Source organism: Rhamphochromis sp. 'chilingali', assembly GCF_963969265.1.
Source record: "Rhamphochromis sp. 'chilingali' genome assembly, chromosome: 15".
Taxonomy (NCBI): Eukaryota; Metazoa; Chordata; class Actinopteri; order Cichliformes; family Cichlidae; genus Rhamphochromis; species Rhamphochromis sp. 'chilingali'.
In genome coordinates this window covers 5,506,878-5,525,804 of record NC_137942.1, presented here as the reverse complement: position 1 = coordinate 5,525,804, position 18,927 = coordinate 5,506,878, and the positions used below count along the sequence as shown (strand labels likewise).

Genomic DNA, 18,927 nt, shown 5'->3' with positions numbered 1-18,927 from the left:
TATTTCTTTCAAAATAAGACACACAACTACAAAGACCCAGGGAGTTAACGATAAAAACCCTGAAAACCATAAACCTCACACCCGAGCTTTAACTTGTGCGGCCCGGTACCAAACGACTCACGGATCAGCCCGGGGGTTGGGGACCACTGCTTTAAACTATTACATAAACCTAACCAAGTCAGTTTAATGATAATTAAGTTAATTTTAAACGATTGAATTGTTTAAATAAAACAAATGAAGTGTAAAAATCTGTCAGGTTTACGACTCAAACTGTGTCTGTGGTGTGACGGGTGATACGATTCACTCCCCCGGTAACCCTTCCATCCTCCAAATGTGGACTTTTTTGACCTTTAAAAGTCAAAAATAATAAGTTCATATACTTGAACATGCACAGACAGATTCATGAACAACACCAGATTCATGTCCAGAAACACAAATCGATAGATTTAAGGGCGTGACTGTTTCGTGAACTGCCGTGAAACCTTCACGCTATCGACAAAGAGCTCGATAGCGTGTTGCAGCAAAGACAAAATCTGCGGCTGGCGAATGCAATGCTCCGACTTTGCCCAGAGATGAGCTCATTTCCTCATCAAAGTATGGCTTTATAAATAACTGCTTATGAGTGTTTTTTTGCTTTGAGCCGTGAGTGTTTTATAAATGAGGGCCCTGCTTTAAAGGCAGCTTCTCTGTCTCGTGGGCCAAATCCAAATCCAGTCCACAGTGTCGTCAGATGAGTTTGTTAGATGGTCATGTCCTGACATGAGTGTAAGGTCTCTATATATGTTTGTATTTAATGTCTGCAGGTATGAATATGTGTGTGTTTGTGAGTGAGTCTAAGGTGTCGCCAGGTATGTATGTCTTGGTGAGTATGTAGGAGGTTTGCATGTCCACGTGTGTGTCCACATTTATTTTTTTTCCGTCTGTACTTGTTGTCTTTTTGTGTGCGTTCATTTCTCATCGATGTGTCTGTGTGTGTTTGTGTTGGTTGTGTCACCTTTTTTTTCTTAACATATTTCTCTTCCCTGTCCCCGTCTTTAGTACTGAGTGTTGGCGAGGGCGGTTACTGGGAGGGGACGGTCAGAGGTCGCACGGGATGGTTTCCCTCTGACTGTGTGGAGGAAGTGATGCTTCGAAGCCAAGACAACCGATCAGGTGAGGACGACCAGCTGTGGCGCACACTCACAAATGCACAGGAGGAAAAAAGTGCTGAGAAAACATTTCAGTTTTGCATTTACCCTCCCTGAGTATACAGCTTATTTGTATTTGAAACCTTTGTTTTGTGATCCGTTACTAGATCAAAAACTTATGGTGTTGAATTTTAAGGGTGGTTTGTAGAACATTTAGCATCATAAGCATGGGATTTTTCAATTTTAGGGCTATTTTTAGATTATTGGTAAATATGAATCATCACATGCATCATATGGTCTCCGTTTGTGTTTTCCATCCTGTTTTATTTTGAAGGTTAGTTCCTCAAGCAGTTGCTTCCGTCTTTTCTTCTTTTTTCCAACATCGATAGAATCTTTTTGAGTTCAGCCTGTGCCTTATATTCTGTGTATTTAGTCTGTTTGTTCCCTTCTTGTCTTGTCACCTTTGTATGCTCGCTCCCTGCCATTGTTAAAGTAACCACATTAACATTTAGCTCAAAGCACCACCATCTGCAGATTGACAGAGAGTCCGCTTACAATGCCTTAGTTCTTGTTTAACACTTTCTTCTTATACACCATATCCTATTTTAAGTGGTAAATAAAATGTTTTTTTTCTTTCACCTTATGCAAGACCAGCTCAATTTTTCACTTTGACTATAATCACCAATGTGATAGACATGCTTTTTTAGGGAAATATTCAATATAGTTAAAGAAGAACTAAGAGACCACAAAACGCAACAGCTAACACTATCAGCATGTAGTGGTAAGTATGATATGTAGTAGATATGGTTCCCATCTTCACCTTTGTTTATCATGCTTATGCTGTGCTGATTTATTTTAATGGTAATGACATTTAATTGTTATACAAGACACAATTAACAAGATCCACATTAACACCACAAAATAACAAAGGTGTATAAAACATGAGCAGAGAGAATGACATTACAGTAATCTTATCAAGAGGTGACCAGGAAGTGAAGCACAGAACATATGGACTGGACAGTTAGCTATAGAAACATGTTTTAGCATGCTAACATTTATTGATTAACAATTCATACGACTGGATGCTCTAGTTAAACAGGTATGTGGGAAGTATGTCAAAAAATGACTTAAAAATTTGACTCTGACCTTGAAATGATGATCAGACAAACAACACACTGGTTAACAGGATTTATCAAAGTGTGAATAAAAAATATTCCTTCAAGTAAAGAGGTCGGTCAAACTTTTTTACTTTCTTTCTTTTCTGTTTCTGCCTATATGAGCTCAACCAATTTGACAAGTCTTGTAGCAAAAGTGAAAGATTTTCCAAGTATTTGTTTTATCTTGAACCCAGCCTCCTGGTCAAAAGTCAGTATTAGTCCCTAACACAGATTTTTGTCACTGTTTTACTGTACAGAACTACAAATGACATTTCAGGACACTTACATGAGTGTTTTTTTAGATGACAGGAAACAAATGACTACTTAAAAATTAAAGCAGACTTTTTTCCTGCCACACACTGTATGTATGATGCATTGGTATATGCCTATATTAGCGTGGTCAAAGTTTTAAGAGTTGAGTTTTCCGACTCTTGCCTTTGTATCTTACTATAGTGATCATAGTGTATATATGTATATATCTATCTGGTGTACAAATCTGTATGTAACCTATTTCTGTGGGCGTGTGGGCCCATCTCAAAACTCAAAGCATTTATTATAGGTCCCAGTTCTTTAGATTTTCGTATTCATCAGTCGCCTGCAAATGCGATGTTATGGTCTCGGTTTGTGTTTATTTCACGTCCTATTCAACAGTCACGGTTTTCACTAGTAAGGTTAAGGGTTAAATATAAGGTTAAGCCAATCAGAAGAGCTAAAATGGCTTGTTACAGACAGAAGTGAAATTTAAATGGAAATAAGCATAATAAGTTCCCGTTAATTTCTTTAACCTACTCATTAAATTCATTCATATAATTGCTTTTACACCAGTCAGTTAGTCAGCTAATTATTTCATGATTAATATGCATATTTATTTTAGCTTACAGGTGACTTGGGGACAAAAATCCAGAGAGATGGCTCCATATTATTACAGTATTAGCAGTTATGTAATGAAACTGCAAATGTATTTAATATAGGTCAAACTATTCTGATGTCTGTGTGATTTCATGTTTCACAGAGAGCCGCGGAGAGCGTGCCAAAAGACTGTTCCGCCATTACACTGTGGGATCCTACGACAGCTTTGACGCTCCCAGGTAAGAGCTGCCATGCATCTAGCTGTTACTGATACCTGAGCTGAGCAGCTGCCAGTTTCATCAAAAGACACAGTGGTGTGCACAGATTCATTAAGCAGCAGGGGCACAGACAAACGCCTCCTAGCCACTCACAGGACAAGAGGAAGGGTTCGTTTACGGTGAGGTCACATCACAGTGGTAGCCCACCTAACAGAGGGGCATTTGAGTTGAACACAAAAGCACTTTGGGGCACTTGGATTGACAAAAGAGACGTTTAGATGCTCCAGCTGCTTGTTAAGTGTGACCAGAATGATGCAAGAAAGTGTCCCATTGTGGATAAATAAAGGTTTAAACATGACTACTGCTGTTTTCTACCACTGGCCTCTGAGCAGCTCAGCTCAGGAAATGAGGGGTTATGTACTTTGCTAAAGAGCATGATGTGTCTCGTCAGTCCTCCCAGGGGGCACTGAGAGCTGACAGCCTTTTCATTATGACGCTGCTGCTTCACTGTTTAGACATACTGCACATGTTGGCAGGGGATTTGTTTGTATCGTAACATACTGTATCCATCTACCCAGATGATTCATAAGTTCCAGTGATACTTTGATGATGTGATGTGTTGTGAGTGATTCATGCAGCAGGATGACGATGTGTGACGGTTCGCTGCCTCCAGTCTAGAAGCTGATCTGCCTGCTGCTGAAGTTATCCTCCAGGCAGAGGTGTACCAGTTGTGTTTTGACTAGCAGGTTTTGCTGAATTTAACCTGTGCTGAGATGTAAATTTGTGTCATATCAGGATTTTAGAGTAAGCTTCGTCTTTTTGATGTCTGCTTTTTGCCTCCAAGCTGCAGAGCTGCTTTGCTAGGTTGCAGATTTCAGGGTGGGCTGAACTTGTTGGTGCTTTTAGTGCACTTCGGTGACTAATACATCTGAAATTTCTTTGTGTTGACCGGAGTTATGAAATCACCAGATGATCATTACTGCCCCCGATGACCACGCAAGCTGAAGTAATGCATATGTATTAATGTTCTGTGGGACCGGCCAGAAATAATCTCAGAACAACAGCTGAGATCTTTAACTTTTGACAGAAGATTATTGTACTTTTCTGCGTTAATAGAGCTAGTCATCCACCCACTGTGACTTAATCAGCATCCGCTTTTACTCAGTGTTCGTTCTTAAAGGGCACCTTCACAGATGCAACAACTCGCCTGAGTTGAGTTGAAACTGTGGATATTTCAGTCAGTTACCTCACCCTGCCCCGTGCATACTTGTAGACTGGATATCAGTAATCAGTAACTGGTTTGTGACCATTTTTTAATCCCCAAACTTTAGCCTTTTGCATGCTTCTAAGTTGCTTTTTGGACCCTGAAGTGATGATATTTAAACGAGGGAATGCCAGGAGGCTTGTTGAGCAGGCCCTAGTATATGGGTGCTAATCAGTGAGTAACTAAGTAACAGACTAATATAAAAAAAATGAATTTCACTTACCAAAACTGGAGATAAATATCTTTGATAAGCTGTGGCAAACAGTAAACCAATCCTAAAATAGAAGGTGGAAAGATCCAGTTTAGTGACTCATATTGGTGGAGGTTAGGTCTTTCTATTAGCTATAGCTTCCTTGTTCAGCACACTAACTTTAAGCCTAGCCCCCAGCCTTTAAGGTTTTTTGGATAAATACAACAAAATAAAACCAGTACCGGTACCAACAAAAGAAGATTTATTCATAACACACAGAAAAGACCCAGGGAAACCGAGTTAATGATAAAAACTATAAAAAATAACGATAAAAACCGATGAAAACCCTGAAAACCATAAATTTCACACCCGAGCCTCAACTCTCACAGCCCGGTACCAAACGACTCACGGACTGGTACTGGGGTTGGGGACTGCTGCTGTAAAGTTTAGCTTTTTAACAGGGGAGTCTATGGGGACTCCCTTTTGGAGCCGCCCTCAAGTGGCCATTAGAGGAAGTGCAGTTTTTTGCAAAGGGCGTGATTTTCTAGCCTTCGAGGCTCCCACTAGTGTAATATTCTGGTCTGTAAAAGCACAAGTCTGAAACCAACATCTTCCCATTAACTCGTCATTCACTGTGTGTCACAGCATCACGGTGAATTGGTTTCAGGTAAACTCTTTTCAGTGTCCAGAACTCGTACTCAACAAAGACGTATAAATAAAGCTATTATCAGTTAGATTATTCATTATTTATGTGAAGCCATGCCTCTTCTATCATTTTCACACTCATCATTATTCGTCTTGATTCCTCAACTTTAACCAAAAGGCCTACATTTGCTCTGACTGTGCTTCTCTCGCATACGCACGTTATCATTTATTATTAACTGGCTTTTCATCAACAGTGACATTTCATGGAAGCGACACACTCAGCAGTGCAAACTCAAACACATATGTTTGTACACACACACACACTCTATAGCACACACACATCATGGATAATTAAAGGCGCGTTGTAGCAGAGATGCTGGTTTGGCCAGGCAGGCAGGCATGGCTGACTCAGAGCCGCCCTCACATGGGCCCACTTTCACAGCCTTTATCACTACATGTAATATCGCACCTATTCCTCCTTATATCCCTCTATATTTGGCCGTGTCTCCTGACCATCTCTGCATCCCTCCTTCGCTTTCTATTTATCACTGCATTGCTAACCCCCCTGTACTTTTTAATTTTCTTTCTATCACCCTCTCCTCCCTGTGGTGTCTCCATCTGGAGGTCAGACAGTGAAGGGCACTCAAATGGGAGCGGAGAGTTATCGAGGGGGAAGAAGTGCTCGGACAAAGGAAGACAGGAATTTCGTGTTCACAAATAGGTGGCAAGAGACATGAACTGTGTTTTATGGAAGCAACAGGAGGTCTGAGGAGGAAAAAGTTTACCCTTTGGCTTACTTTAAGTTTCTTCATCCTGATTGGAATGACCAAAGCAAGATAGCATCTTGTTTATGACGCTGACATTTACTTTTTAGCCAACATCAGCTGGAATTTATTGACAGTTAACTGGCTGATTGGTCGAATAGTTTAATTTTTCTCTTCCAAAGAAATTTCACTGATAAATTCTTTATCTTTAAAAAATGGACATTTTGGCTCTTGTATAGCTCGGGCTGGCAATAAAAAGTCGAAGAAGTTGTGTGCTAGAGAAGTAATTTTGAATGGATGAGTTTCTATTTTTGCCCCACTCTGACCAAAAGAAACAAACAACAACTTGAATTATTTGTACTGACTTTGAAGTAAATTCTCTCTTTGTAAAGTTTTCAAAAGCTTTACTTTCTCTAATACAGGATTTGTTTTGCGGACTGGAATGTCTGAGGCTAGCTTTGCAAATTGGAATGATATTCCTTTTCAACATACTGGCTCATCTCTTAGACACATCTTTGTAACTCCATCTTTATGTCTGTCAATTCTCCCGTTGAAACCTGGATATTCTTCGTAGCCTGACTTGGACAGAATGAGATAAACTGTGCCACTGTAGCAAAACCTGCCATCCTAAACCCACCAGTAGTACCATATCACCCCATTAGAGCACTTCGCTCTCGCACTGCAGGCTTTTCAGGCCCCTCTTCTGTGGAACCAGCTTCCAGTTTGGATTCGGGAAACAGACACTATCCCTACTTTTAAGATTAGGCTTAAAACTTTCCTTTTTGCTAAAGCATGTAGTTAGGGCTGGACCAGGTGACCCTGAATCCTGCAATAGGTATAGGATGCTGGGGGATTCCCATGATGCATTGAGTTTTTCCTTTTCAGTCACCTTTCTCACTCATGTGTTAATAGACCTCTCTGCATTGAATCATACCTGTTATTAATCTCTGTCTCTCTTCTACAGCATGTCTTTATCCTGTCTTCCTTCTCTCACCCCAACCGGTCGCAGCAGATGGCCGCCCCTCCCTGAGCCTGGTTCTTTCTTCCTGTTAAAAGGGAGTTTTTCCTTCCCACTGTCGCCAAAGTGCTTGCACATAGGGGGTCATATGATTGTTGGGTTTTTCTCTGTATGCATTATCATTGGGTCTCCCTTACAATATAAAGCGCCTTAAGGCAACTGTTGTTGTGATTTGGTGCTATATAAATAAAATTGAATTGAATTGAATTGAATTGAACCAGTCAAAGCATAAAGCTTTCCCTCAGTTTTAAGGTATGATAGTTATAGTAAAAAGATCAAGTTCAATTTAGTTTTATTTATAAAGTGCCAAATCACAAAAACAGTTGCTGTTTTATATTTTAAGGTAAAGACCCTACAATAACAATGAAAGGGCCCTCTATGAGCAAGCACTTGGTGACAGTGGGAAGAAAAAACTCACTTTTAACAGGAAACCTCCAGCAGAGCCAGGATCAGGAAGGGGCAGCTGTCTGTTGTGACCGGGTGGGGGTGACAGAAGGGAGACAAGACCGAGTAAGAAGACTGAGATCAAAAATAATAATAATGAGTAAAGGCAAAGTGGTGTTTAAACGCATTAATTTATGTGATCAAGATCAAAAAATCTCGGTGACGAATGAGAAATGTGTATATCTCCGATGCCACTCAACTTTTGATATATATATTCCTAAATTCCTCTAAATAATTCCACATGTATCTTTTGTTTTTTTTCTTTTTGGACCTTGGTATAACGATCTTCAATATCCAAATTTAGCACAGTCAAAACAAGAAATGTGTGAACATTTGATTGCTACCATCATCATCACAGCACACATATTTTCAGCAGCGTCATTGCTGCTCTGTAATGAGCTGCATCCAATTAATTAAAGAAGCGTGCACACAGGAAGAGACTAGCAGCAATGTCGCAACCAGATAGTGTGGCGTGGCAATGAAATTCAGCAATAGGCAAAATTTGAAAGAAAGAAGGAAAAAGTAAATTCTTTTAATTGTAATATTTTTTAAATACTACCATAAACTAGCTACATTAAATTTTTAATAATTACTTTGTTGTCGGTGTCTGCTGAAAACACCTGTGTAAATTTGTTCATTCGTTGTTGACTTTGGTGAATGTGTTTATGTTTTCTCAAAGTGATTAAAAGGTTTTTGCACATAATCACGTCAGGTATATGATTCGTTTGGGCACTTGTTTATTTGTCTGTTTTGCAGGATTGTTACGATATCTGGATTGTAATTAAAATTTGTATCAGAGGTCAGTTTAGATTCATTGATTTGTTTGATTAAATGTAAAAGTGGAAAAACTGAACATTTTACATATCATACTGAAATAAGAACAACTGGGAGACATCATGTTGATGTTCTCAATATAATCCAGATCCAGACGTCCATCTGGACCCAAACTCAGCCTCTCTCAGGCTGTACAGAAAGACAAGCAAGAAGAGTGAGTTGAGCTCACTCAGCCATCCCATTCTTTCAAAAGGATTTCCTTAACATGAGAAGACACTGCATATATCTGAATCTGCACATGAGCCCAAGTGCATATAGCAACTTGTGTATTGTTTTAAAGCATTTTTATTAACTCTGCTACTGTATTTAGGCTGCCTTTGCTACATGCTTAACTTTAAACTGGCTTTAAAATCTTTAAAAGCCCCTACACTTGGGCTCTCAGTGAAAGAGATGAAAGCTAAACTGGCAGATCATTAGCTCTCAGTGTCATTATCACAGATGCGCTGAGCAACTGCACACAATCTGTACATGAGACTCGTCTTTTGGGCCAACAGCGGGTCAAATAAGGACGAGCGGCGCACAGAGAACATCCCGTTAAACGCTCTTGTGGTGGTTTGTCATGTCTTGTTAAGAACATGCTTTGCTGTAGATAAACTGCACACACACATACACACACACACAGGATAACAGAGGACAGACTGACAGGCTGAAAAACAAAAACACATGATCATGTGGACCTTCTGTCAACATTTGCTTCCTGCCCCACCTCTCCCCCTCTCTTCCTCTCTCTCTCTCTCCCTCATCACACATGCATGGACACACATATTATACACACAAATTCACAGTGGTATGGCCTGACATGCACGGAGAGTAACAAATGGGCAGGCATGCGAGAAAAGAGAGGATAAGAGCTGTGATCGTCCTTGGATGCAGGAGGGAGGCAAGAGGATGAGAGAGAAAGGGATTGAGCAAACGTAGATATAGAGAGAGAGAGAGAGAGAGAGAGAGAGAGAAGGGAGAGAAGGAAGGAGGGAGGGAGGGAGGGTAAGACGGCATAACAACTACGACATACGTGGACGGAGCCTCTGACTAAGAGATGATGTGAGTGCCTATTTGGGAGAATCTGTACCTCTCCTCTCTCTTTCTCTCCCCCTCCTCCTCCTCCTCTTCCTCTTCCTTCTTCCGCCACTCATCCACCAGCTGTTTCTCTGTCCTCTCTCCGCTTCCTGTCTGCATCGATGCCCACCCACCCCCGTTTGCAAGACCCTCTCATTCATGCTTCGTTTACAGCAAATGTGAGGAGGGGGGGGGGGGGGGGGGGGCGACGCATGTTTGAGTGTGTGCATGGTTTATGTGAGGTATGTGTGTGTGTGCATGTTAGAGGCAGCAAAGAATAGAAGAAGAAAAAAAACAGGGGGTGGGTGAGGTTAGTTAAGTGTGATTTATAGGCATGCGGGGTCAATAACAGCAGGAGGACAGCAGAAGAGGCTCCAGGACAAACTGTACAAACTCAGATTTATTTTTATTACACACACAAGCCAAGTGGATTCTTTACATTTTAAAAAAATTGTGTAATGTTAGATAATTTAATTTGCCTTATCTTTTCATATTGTGTCTAACAATGGTAATACCTTTTTCAGTAATGTGAGAGGCCTCTGTCATTCCCTCGATAGCAGACTTATCAGAGTCACATCCATTTTTATGAATGGGAAATCATGACAGTGATAAATAGGCAGAGTGAATACTATACATATAAACTATAGGAAGTGGAGGAGTGAGGGGAAGTGTGTGAAGGGGAAGAGTGTGTACGTGTTTTTGGGGGCTGTGTGTGAGTTAACTGCATGAATGCTGCCATGCCTGGACTGTATGTGTGTGTTTGTGTGTGCATGAAGCCCCCCCCGCGGAGAAACCCAATCACCTCTTTTTCTCGCTCTCTTCCTAAATGCCCTCAGTTCTTTCTTTCTCTCTCTCTCTCTCCCTTTCTCTTTTTAAGCCACCTTATTCTCCTTCCTCTCCCCCTCCTTCTCTTTTCTCTCCCTCTCTCTCTCTCTCTCGCTCTGTGTCGCAGTCACAGCGAACCATCTCCATCCCTCACTCTCTCTCCCATTCCTCCTCTCTCTCTGTCTTAAGTATGAAGGGGCTGGGAGTGCTCGGCCCTCTCCCTTTCCCTTCTTCCATTTCTCTCTCCTCCTCTTCCTCCTCCTCTCCTTCTCCTCCTCTCTCGCGGCTCGCGCTCTCTACTGTCTCGCTGGAAGACGAGAAGGAGAAGGAGCAGGAGAAGGAGGAGGAGGAGAGGGAGGGGAGGAAATGGCGATGGGGGCATGCGGCGAGGAGGATCTCTCCCTCTCCCTCTCCCTCTCTTCTTCCTGGCCATCGCTCGGCCCTGTGAATAGGAGCGTCTGGTTCATTTACAGGTACCTGCCATGGCTTTTTATACCCCCCCTACCCTCTGCTTCCTGCCTCTCTTTTCCCCCCTCTTCCTCCAGTTGCCGGGGGGGAGGAGATGGAGGGGCAGAGGGAGGGATGCATGCATGTGGACATCATGGATGGCAGGGCAGGATCGATTAGATAGACTGACAGATGTTACAAAGCATGCCTGCAGACAGATGTTTGTGATTCAGCGTGCCTGAGTGTGAGTGTGTGTGATGCATGTGTGTGAAGACGGACGAGTGCTGCTGCTGCACAGCCCGGTGTATGAGCAGTGCAGTCGTTCTGTTTTTCGCTGTATGAACATGTGTGTGTCATCTTCTTTCTCTCTGCTTTGAATCACTCTCTGTTCTCTCAACTGTTCTCTTGCAATGCTGCACCAGGAGAAGTGACGCTTGCTGCTTTTACTGACGTGCAGATTGATAGCGTGTTTGTTTGCGTGCATGCATGCCAATGTCTGTGTGTTTGTATGTGTGTGCGCGCTCTGGATAGATGGATGGCATGTTTGCTGCTGTCCATCTAAGACAAAAAAAAAAAAGGTAAATGGCAAGCAAATTACCCCCCGTCCCCCCATATTGGCTGGTTGATTGTATATGTTCTTGTGTCCTGTTTGCTGTGTGGCGTGTTTCTGTATGTTTACCAGAATGTACGTACATGTGTCCGTGTGTGAGAGAGATAAAAAAGGGGGGACTGCCGACAGAAAGGAAACAGCGCATGGTGAGGGAGTTTTAAGGATGCAGCATGCATTACAAGTTCCAGCTTCTCTCTGACACCTCTATGGAAGCCTGCTTGGCCAAACCTGTTTAATGCCTTGGCTTCCTACCTATGCAGCATGAGACACACTCTACACTGTGCTGCATTGTCCAGCTCAATCGCTTTCTGATGACAACACTGTGTCCTGGGTCAGTGGCTGGATCCTCTGAGCGATGCAGTGCACAGAGGTGTATCTGAGCGCCTGAACCTCTTCCTCCTCATTAAATGAGACGGCAGAAGCTCACAGTCTGAAACCTGTGTTGTGTTCAGGTATCAACTTGAGAAGAAAACAATCTCCAAAAACTAAAAAAAAAAAAGAAAAGTGGAGATTTAATCAGGGATACGTTCAATTAAATCCGCTCACAGGTTTGACAAGCACACATAACTTGGAAATAATGTTAAGATTTTTCTGTAATTCTCTAACATGACCAGACTGCTAACAACAAGTGTTCATGGCTGGCTTCTGTCATTGGGACACTGAACCAAATTCCTTGTGTACAACTGATTGGTAATTATCTGAATAATAAAACTTGCTTGAGCAGTTTGTTGACCAGCATGGTGAAAGATTCCAAAGATGAGTAAAATTAGGCTGCATTTGCAGTAGCTTTTAAATGGGCAGGTTTTTTTTATTGATGTCCAAAGAAGTCACATGTCGATAAACTAAGTAAGTGACTTTTGATCGCACTCATCTTCCACTGACTAACTTTTAATTAAAAATGTAAATAATTTAAACTGTTTGGTTCTTAAACTTTTGATACAATATTCCACATTTCTCTGCATTTTTTATTTTTATTTATTTTATTTTTATTTTTTTATATTCCCAAATACTGATTGATTAATAGCTCTGGGTTTGGGCACTCATAATGCATCATTTGTTTTCAGAAATAAAAGCCTCAACTTTCAGAGCTTATTCATGGGGTATATCATAGATGTAACACTTCTTGAAGGATCTTTTTCTGTAGTGTTACCTCTCTTCTAAAACTTGAACAAATCTATGAAAACTTTGTGATCAGTCATTTATTTTTTGGCCATTTGTAAAGATGCCATATTTAAGCTGCTTTAACATCTGCAAGCCACTTTGCAACCCTCTCCACTGCTTCTCCTTATCATTGCTGTAATCACATCTGTTGTCATCAGTGCCTCCTCTCTTCTGTTCTCTGGTCTCACTGCAGCTGCTGCTTTTGAAGATTACAGCCATGCCACTTAATATAAAGGACTGCAGATGAAATAAAAACCACCTTTTGACTATAAACCTTTTCAGTAAAGAAATAAGTTACCTGCACATAAGTCAATGACTTGTTGCTTATGTTGTATGTCGAGACAGAGCAGGTTAACCCAGCGTCAGTCTGATGTCTGTGTGCATTTAACAGTTCTGACAGGTCATATTTTATAGAAAATGTGCTACGCTGTGCAATTCTATGGATGAATGCGATTTTTGCTACTGCTCATTCCTACCTTATTTTTTTGGTAATTATGCCTATTGCCGTATTGCGTGCAAAGTCATTAACTTGGTCCTTCATTTGAGATCTGTGCTGGGTAGCAGAAATGGACAGAAACGGATGAGAATAACAAAGAGACACAGCCTTGGCACAGATAGAGAGGCTCTCACAGCTTGTAGAGTACCATGCACTCAATGGACTGAGAGAAAAAGATCAAGAGGGGGAAATGTGATTAGAAAAAAAAGTTACTGTATGATTAGAAGTTTGGAGAACAAGGGCAAGAAGCCAATATTGAGAGCTTTATGGAAAGGCCGTCAGGATGGAAAAATGTAAAATAAGGAAAAAGCCAGTAAAGAGAAAAAGAGAGCGGGATGAACAGATGGAGTGGGTTGGGACTATTTTGGTGCACGGTGGGATTATCAGCAAGTGGTTACAGTATGTTACAGCTGAAACGTGTTTTATGTATATACCTCTCTGACTCACTTGGTGACTGAGCGGTTGCTTGTATGGCCTTTTCATTCATAACAACAAGCTTTGCATACCTCTGAGGTTGTGGTGGACCTTAGATTGTCTCATATGTCTGACCTCTGTGCTAACAGGACAACAAAAGCGTCTGGTTATGAAAATATAATGCACAAATATGTAGTATCTAAATTTGCTTGCCCTTCATGTTGTGAACCACTGTGTTCAGTGATGTAAGAAGTGATTATATTGTCTACATAAAGCATTATAAAGAAAACAGCCAAGGTTTTAATAACCAGGAAGTAGGGCTGCCACAAACGATTATTGTGATAGTCGACTAGTCACCGATTATTTTTGCGATTAGTCGACTAATCAGATCATCATCCATTGGATGTACAGCGTACAGCTTATTGCACCAGCAGCATCTGCTCTTATATAACTATCATTAGCTTACAGCTTGAAGTGTTTGTGCTAACTAAAAATAAAGACAAGATGGTAGTTTATTAATTTTTAATGAAATTTGCAGATTATTTCGGTGAAGTTTAATAAACTCCTTGCTTTCTAAAATATAACAAGACACCGGAGTATATTCTCCAGCGTCTCACACTTCTGACAATCAGCTGTCTGCTTGACAGTTTTAGCTGTGCAAAAACTATAACTTTAATCTCAGCCAAACCGATTTACTCAGGAACAAATAAAATACTAAAGAAAGCCAAACAATAACATTTTTAAGTTATCTAAGTGACTTATATATATGTTTAACCTGACTAGCGAAAGACGGCGGTGGGTTTGAAAACGATTTGCCGGGAGTCCGGTGTTCTCACGGCTCTAGTTAGCCTTGCCCCCGCCTAGCTAACGAGCTAGTGGGTAACAGACGTCTCCGAAAACGTCGGAGCGCTTTTGAAAATATGTGGTGTCTTGATAAACTGAGCAGATATTTGAGGTTTACACAGCTACATTCAAGCCTGAAAATATGTTAAACGTTTATTTTGTGCCCCAGAAAGAATAATAAGAGTAAAGTTAAAACTAACTAGCTGCCGCCATTGTTGACAACTGCGCTATGAATTCTGGGACACAGCTTCTTCTTCTTCGGGGTTTAACGGCAGCTGGCATCCTTGTACATGCAGTGCTGCCATCTTCTGTTTCAGTCCGTTATTACACTCTTAAATCCTACTGCCGGTACTCATTCCTGCGTCCTTTGTGATCTTACAAAGCTTCAAACGATGCGTTGACTATTAAATTAGTCGTCGACGATTTTAATAGTCGACATAATCGTGACTAGTCGACTAATCGTGGCAGCCCTACCAGGAAGTATCAGAAGGAAAAAAAGTACTCGTCGAGAAAAATGTCCTCGGTGATTATATATTAAAATTTTGGAGTATTGTGTGTTCAGCACTGCTGGCTGATAAATCATCGTATCTTTGTCATCACAAAGTAAATATAAAGACAAACACTGAAATGCAATGACTGTGAATAAAAGTCCTTTTATGTACTTGTGTAGTTACCTCATACCAGGAGGCTCTGGGTTCGAACCTGCTGGGATCTTTCTGGGTGGCCTTTCTCTTGTGTTGGGCACATTGGTGATTCTGAATTGCTCTTTGTTTTGTGTGTTTTTGTGTGTTGTCTTTGGACATACATGGTGTTGAGAGAGTTTCTGTAACCATAACTGTAAAGAGTAAGTTTAAAAGGAAATGCTGTTATACTTGAACTTCAGTAAATGCACTTCTATCACACCTCAGGCTGCTTACACTCCATCTGTGCCACAGCACAGAACAGAAAATATACTATACTATATGAGCCGCACCTGTGAGCATGCAGTGCCTGTTCTCTGCTGTCAGTGACTAATAGTTTACCATTACATAGCTTGGCTCTGGTGTGGACCTACCCAAATTTCCCTGCGTCCAGTTCTAGCTGTTGCTGAGGCAACAAGCAGCGCCATAGAACTGTATATAGCATCTCTGACTGAGGTTCTGGTAAAAACTGGCTCCATGCTCGCTGTCAAAAAGCATACACGAAAGTGAAGCGCAAAAAGACACGATTCTAAGTCATCACTGTACTTGTACTGGCATAGATTGCAATTTAAAGGTGGTTAAAGTTTGGCTAAGATTAACTAGTTTTAGGCTGGAACTACAATATTCCAGGAATAAACCTTTACCTTTGATCCCTCTCTAATGTTTTCAGGAGCAACATATTTCAGAGTATATAAAATGCCAGTCACATTAGGCTTTATATTAGATCTGCTATAATTTTAAGCCCCTTTTATAGCTACCTTGGAAATATAATGAATGACAAACTCTGAAGTCTTGGAGGTGGACTTTTCTGGATGTTAGACTTTAAAAACATAAATAGGATGCTATGATATAATTTCATTTGAAAACAAATTCTTGAGCAGATATTAATAATATCAAAAAAATCTAAGCTGAAGTATAACCTCATACAGAGCACCTGTTTCACACCCATACACAGCTGATAGGAGTTTCAGGTGATGTAACCGCAGGGGGGAAGTTGGAATCGTGAAGACTGGACTGGAGTGGTATAGTTGAAAAAAGGTTGATGTGATGTGCTTTTCCAACCATCATCGTGAATGAGCAACGATGTACAGCACGTGTCTAACCATCATACTCTGTGTCTCCTCTGTCTCCTCTCTGGTAGTGACTATATAATCAAGGAGAAGACAGTGCTTCTGCAGAAAAAAGATAGCGAGGGTTTTGGCTTTGTCCTAAGAGGTGCAAAAGGTAAGACATGAGCACGCTCACAAAACCTTACTGAAAATACAGTATCTTACACGCAGTGCTAATGCAATCTCATATTGTCACACCATCTTCAGCTCAGACTCCTATCGAAGAGTTTACCCCCACCCCTGCCTTCCCTGCCCTGCAGTACTTGGAGTCAGTGGATGAGGGAGGTGTGGCCTGGAGAGCCGGTCTCAGGATGGGGGATTTCCTAATAGAGGTAGTGATTATCATTATTTATTATTTATTATAGTCATTATTTACCAGTGAATCTGATTTCCAAAGTCAGAAAACTTGATTAAAATGCTATATCTGCAACTGAATCACCATGAAAATCAGCAGATGAGGAGAAGCAATCTAGACAAGTGTGAGTGTGAATAAAAAGACATTACAGTAGACTACTTCTGCCCATTTCCTGGTTTGTATTTTTATTCTGTAGTTTGCTAAAGTAGCTCTATAGTTAAATAAAAAGGTCATTATTTGTCTTTTACTAAGCTTTGGTGCAGATCATCAGTTTTCCTCTTCCTTTAAGCCAACTTTCATTGACATCACACAGAATCAAGAGTAGCAAAAAACAAAAAGTTTGAAACAATTCCTTGTGAGCCAAAGCTAACAAAGAACAATTTTTATAAATAGTGATGTGTAGAAACTCTAAACTACAAGTGCTTAACGTTGTCAACCATCTGGTTCATTGACATGCTGTAAATGAAGGGGAAAGTTATAAAAATGAATTTTCTTAAAAGAAATAAATATCTACACCTGTGTTGTGCCCCAGGTCAACGGTCAGAATGTGGTGAAAGTTGGTCACCGGCAGGTCGTCAACATGATCCGGCAGGGTGGTAACAGCCTCATGGTCAAGGTTGTAATGGTAACCCGCAACCCTGACATGGAGGAGGGTTCAAGGAAGAAAAGTAAGAGTCTGCTTTCTTCTTCCTGGAGTGCCATCCTGTTCTCATTCCTAGGGTGTCAAATTTGACATTGACAAAATGTCACTATTTGACACTTACAGACGACTGCGCAAGATGTCCTTTGCTGTGGCACACAGGTCTATCATAATGCATAGACAACTCTCTCACTTCCAGCTCTCGCAGAGCCATGTTTAATCACTGTGTAGGCATCATTTGTCAATTTGCAGGGTTAATGTTTGAAGAAGTATATTTAAAGCAAAGGCACAGTCTAACAGAGCTAACCGAGAAGTTTTCTGTGCCTAAACCAACCAACAAGTGAAAGCTCCCAGATGGGAAACACGGTTCAACTACAAATGAGTTTTAGTTCATCTTTAGATTATTTTGGGGTTTTTTTACTGTAGGAAGTCAAAGTCCTAATTGTGGTTAAAATCTGACTAAATAACCAGCCCTACCAGACACCCCACAGATGGTTGAAAAACTGTGATGCAGCACAAACTGCCATCATCTGAATGGACAAAAACTGTGGTCTCACCTTTAAAAACACTCTCTAAAAGTGTTTGTATAATTTTCCTGTGCAGGCTTGAATCATATGCTGGCTCCCTAAATTGGCACTCAACCATCATAACCAGTGCCAAAGGACATCTTGTGGATATCTCAGTGATGCCAGCGGCATCTGACGGGACGGCAGTATACGGGATGAGAACACGTTGGTGTTGGCTGCTGTTGATGAATTCTGGTCCTAATTGAACCTTGTTCGTGAACAGCTTGACTGACCACTGCTTCCTTTTCTCTTCACTCTCCTCCAGTCCCCCAGCAGAGTAAAAGGCTGAGCACTCCAGCTATTGCCCTGCGGTCCAAATCAATGACGTCAGAATTGGAGGAGATGGGTAAGAAACTAGTTTAAACCACTGTTTTTTTTTTAAAGAGATGAATTGAAACAAGTAAGGGGAGCTAGGAAGATGTAGACAAAGAAGCGGGGTGCTGTACTGGGTAGAAACAGATTGAGGTGGTGTTGAATGATAGGACAGTGTGAAACCAGAGTTGGGGGTTGTTAAAGATGCTGTAAGTGTGAAGGAGAGTTGAGCAAGGGCTAAATTTAGATGGCAAGACAGTAGTGAGGAGAGAGCGCACTTATTCAGTGATAGAAACTAGCAGGAAAGAAGATTGGCTGCCGCCATGGATGACAGTCTCAATGCATTTCACTGTTCTTTCAGAGGTTCCACACTGTCACTTCCAGCACCCCCACTACAGGTAACCCCACCCAAAACGAGCGTCGCCATCTACCCTGTGATCCCTCTCTCACTGCCCGCTTCTCTTGCCTCTTACCCCTTGCACCCCTTACTGCTCCCTGGCCCCGCCCACTTAACCCCAGCACCCACAGAGTAGCCTACCAGCCCCTCTGCTCGCACTCATGCTGACACTCAGCAAGCATTTGTCGCCAAGGTAACACTGAAACTGCAAAGGTATCACCTGAACAGAGTTTGCGGGTGCTACATGCATCAGAGCGAGGTGTCTGGTCTTAATACATCTGTGAGAAAGTTGCAAAATAGCCACTCCATTTTTTAATTAATTTATTTTTTTGTTGAAAATCTCTGTTATTGATTTGGAAGAAAATCACACCAAGGATAAAATTATTGAGATGAGTAATTTTTGAAAAAAAAAAATTGAAAGAAAGAAAAAAAAAACTTTGTTCCAGGTCTGTTGCTATGGTGACTGCATTATGTGTGGCTATGCCATCTCTATTTGAGGCAAAATA

General features: G+C 41.2%; 1 protein-coding gene across 1 annotated transcript in view; it reads left to right on the top strand.

The window, feature by feature from the left end:
• shank1 (SH3 and multiple ankyrin repeat domains 1) overlaps positions 1 to 18,927 on the top strand; it is a 102,124-nt gene that overhangs the window by 67,057 nt on the left and 16,140 nt on the right. Inside the window, exons 14-19 of the mRNA XM_080905516.1 lie at positions 1,039 to 1,152; positions 3,297 to 3,372; positions 16,184 to 16,266; positions 16,359 to 16,483; positions 17,039 to 17,174; positions 17,978 to 18,058. Of these exons, the coding sequence (XP_080761642.1) occupies positions 1,039 to 1,152; positions 3,297 to 3,372; positions 16,184 to 16,266; positions 16,359 to 16,483; positions 17,039 to 17,174; positions 17,978 to 18,058 (615 nt within the window). The remainder of the gene's footprint in view (positions 1 to 1,038; positions 1,153 to 3,296; positions 3,373 to 16,183; positions 16,267 to 16,358; positions 16,484 to 17,038; positions 17,175 to 17,977; positions 18,059 to 18,927) is intronic.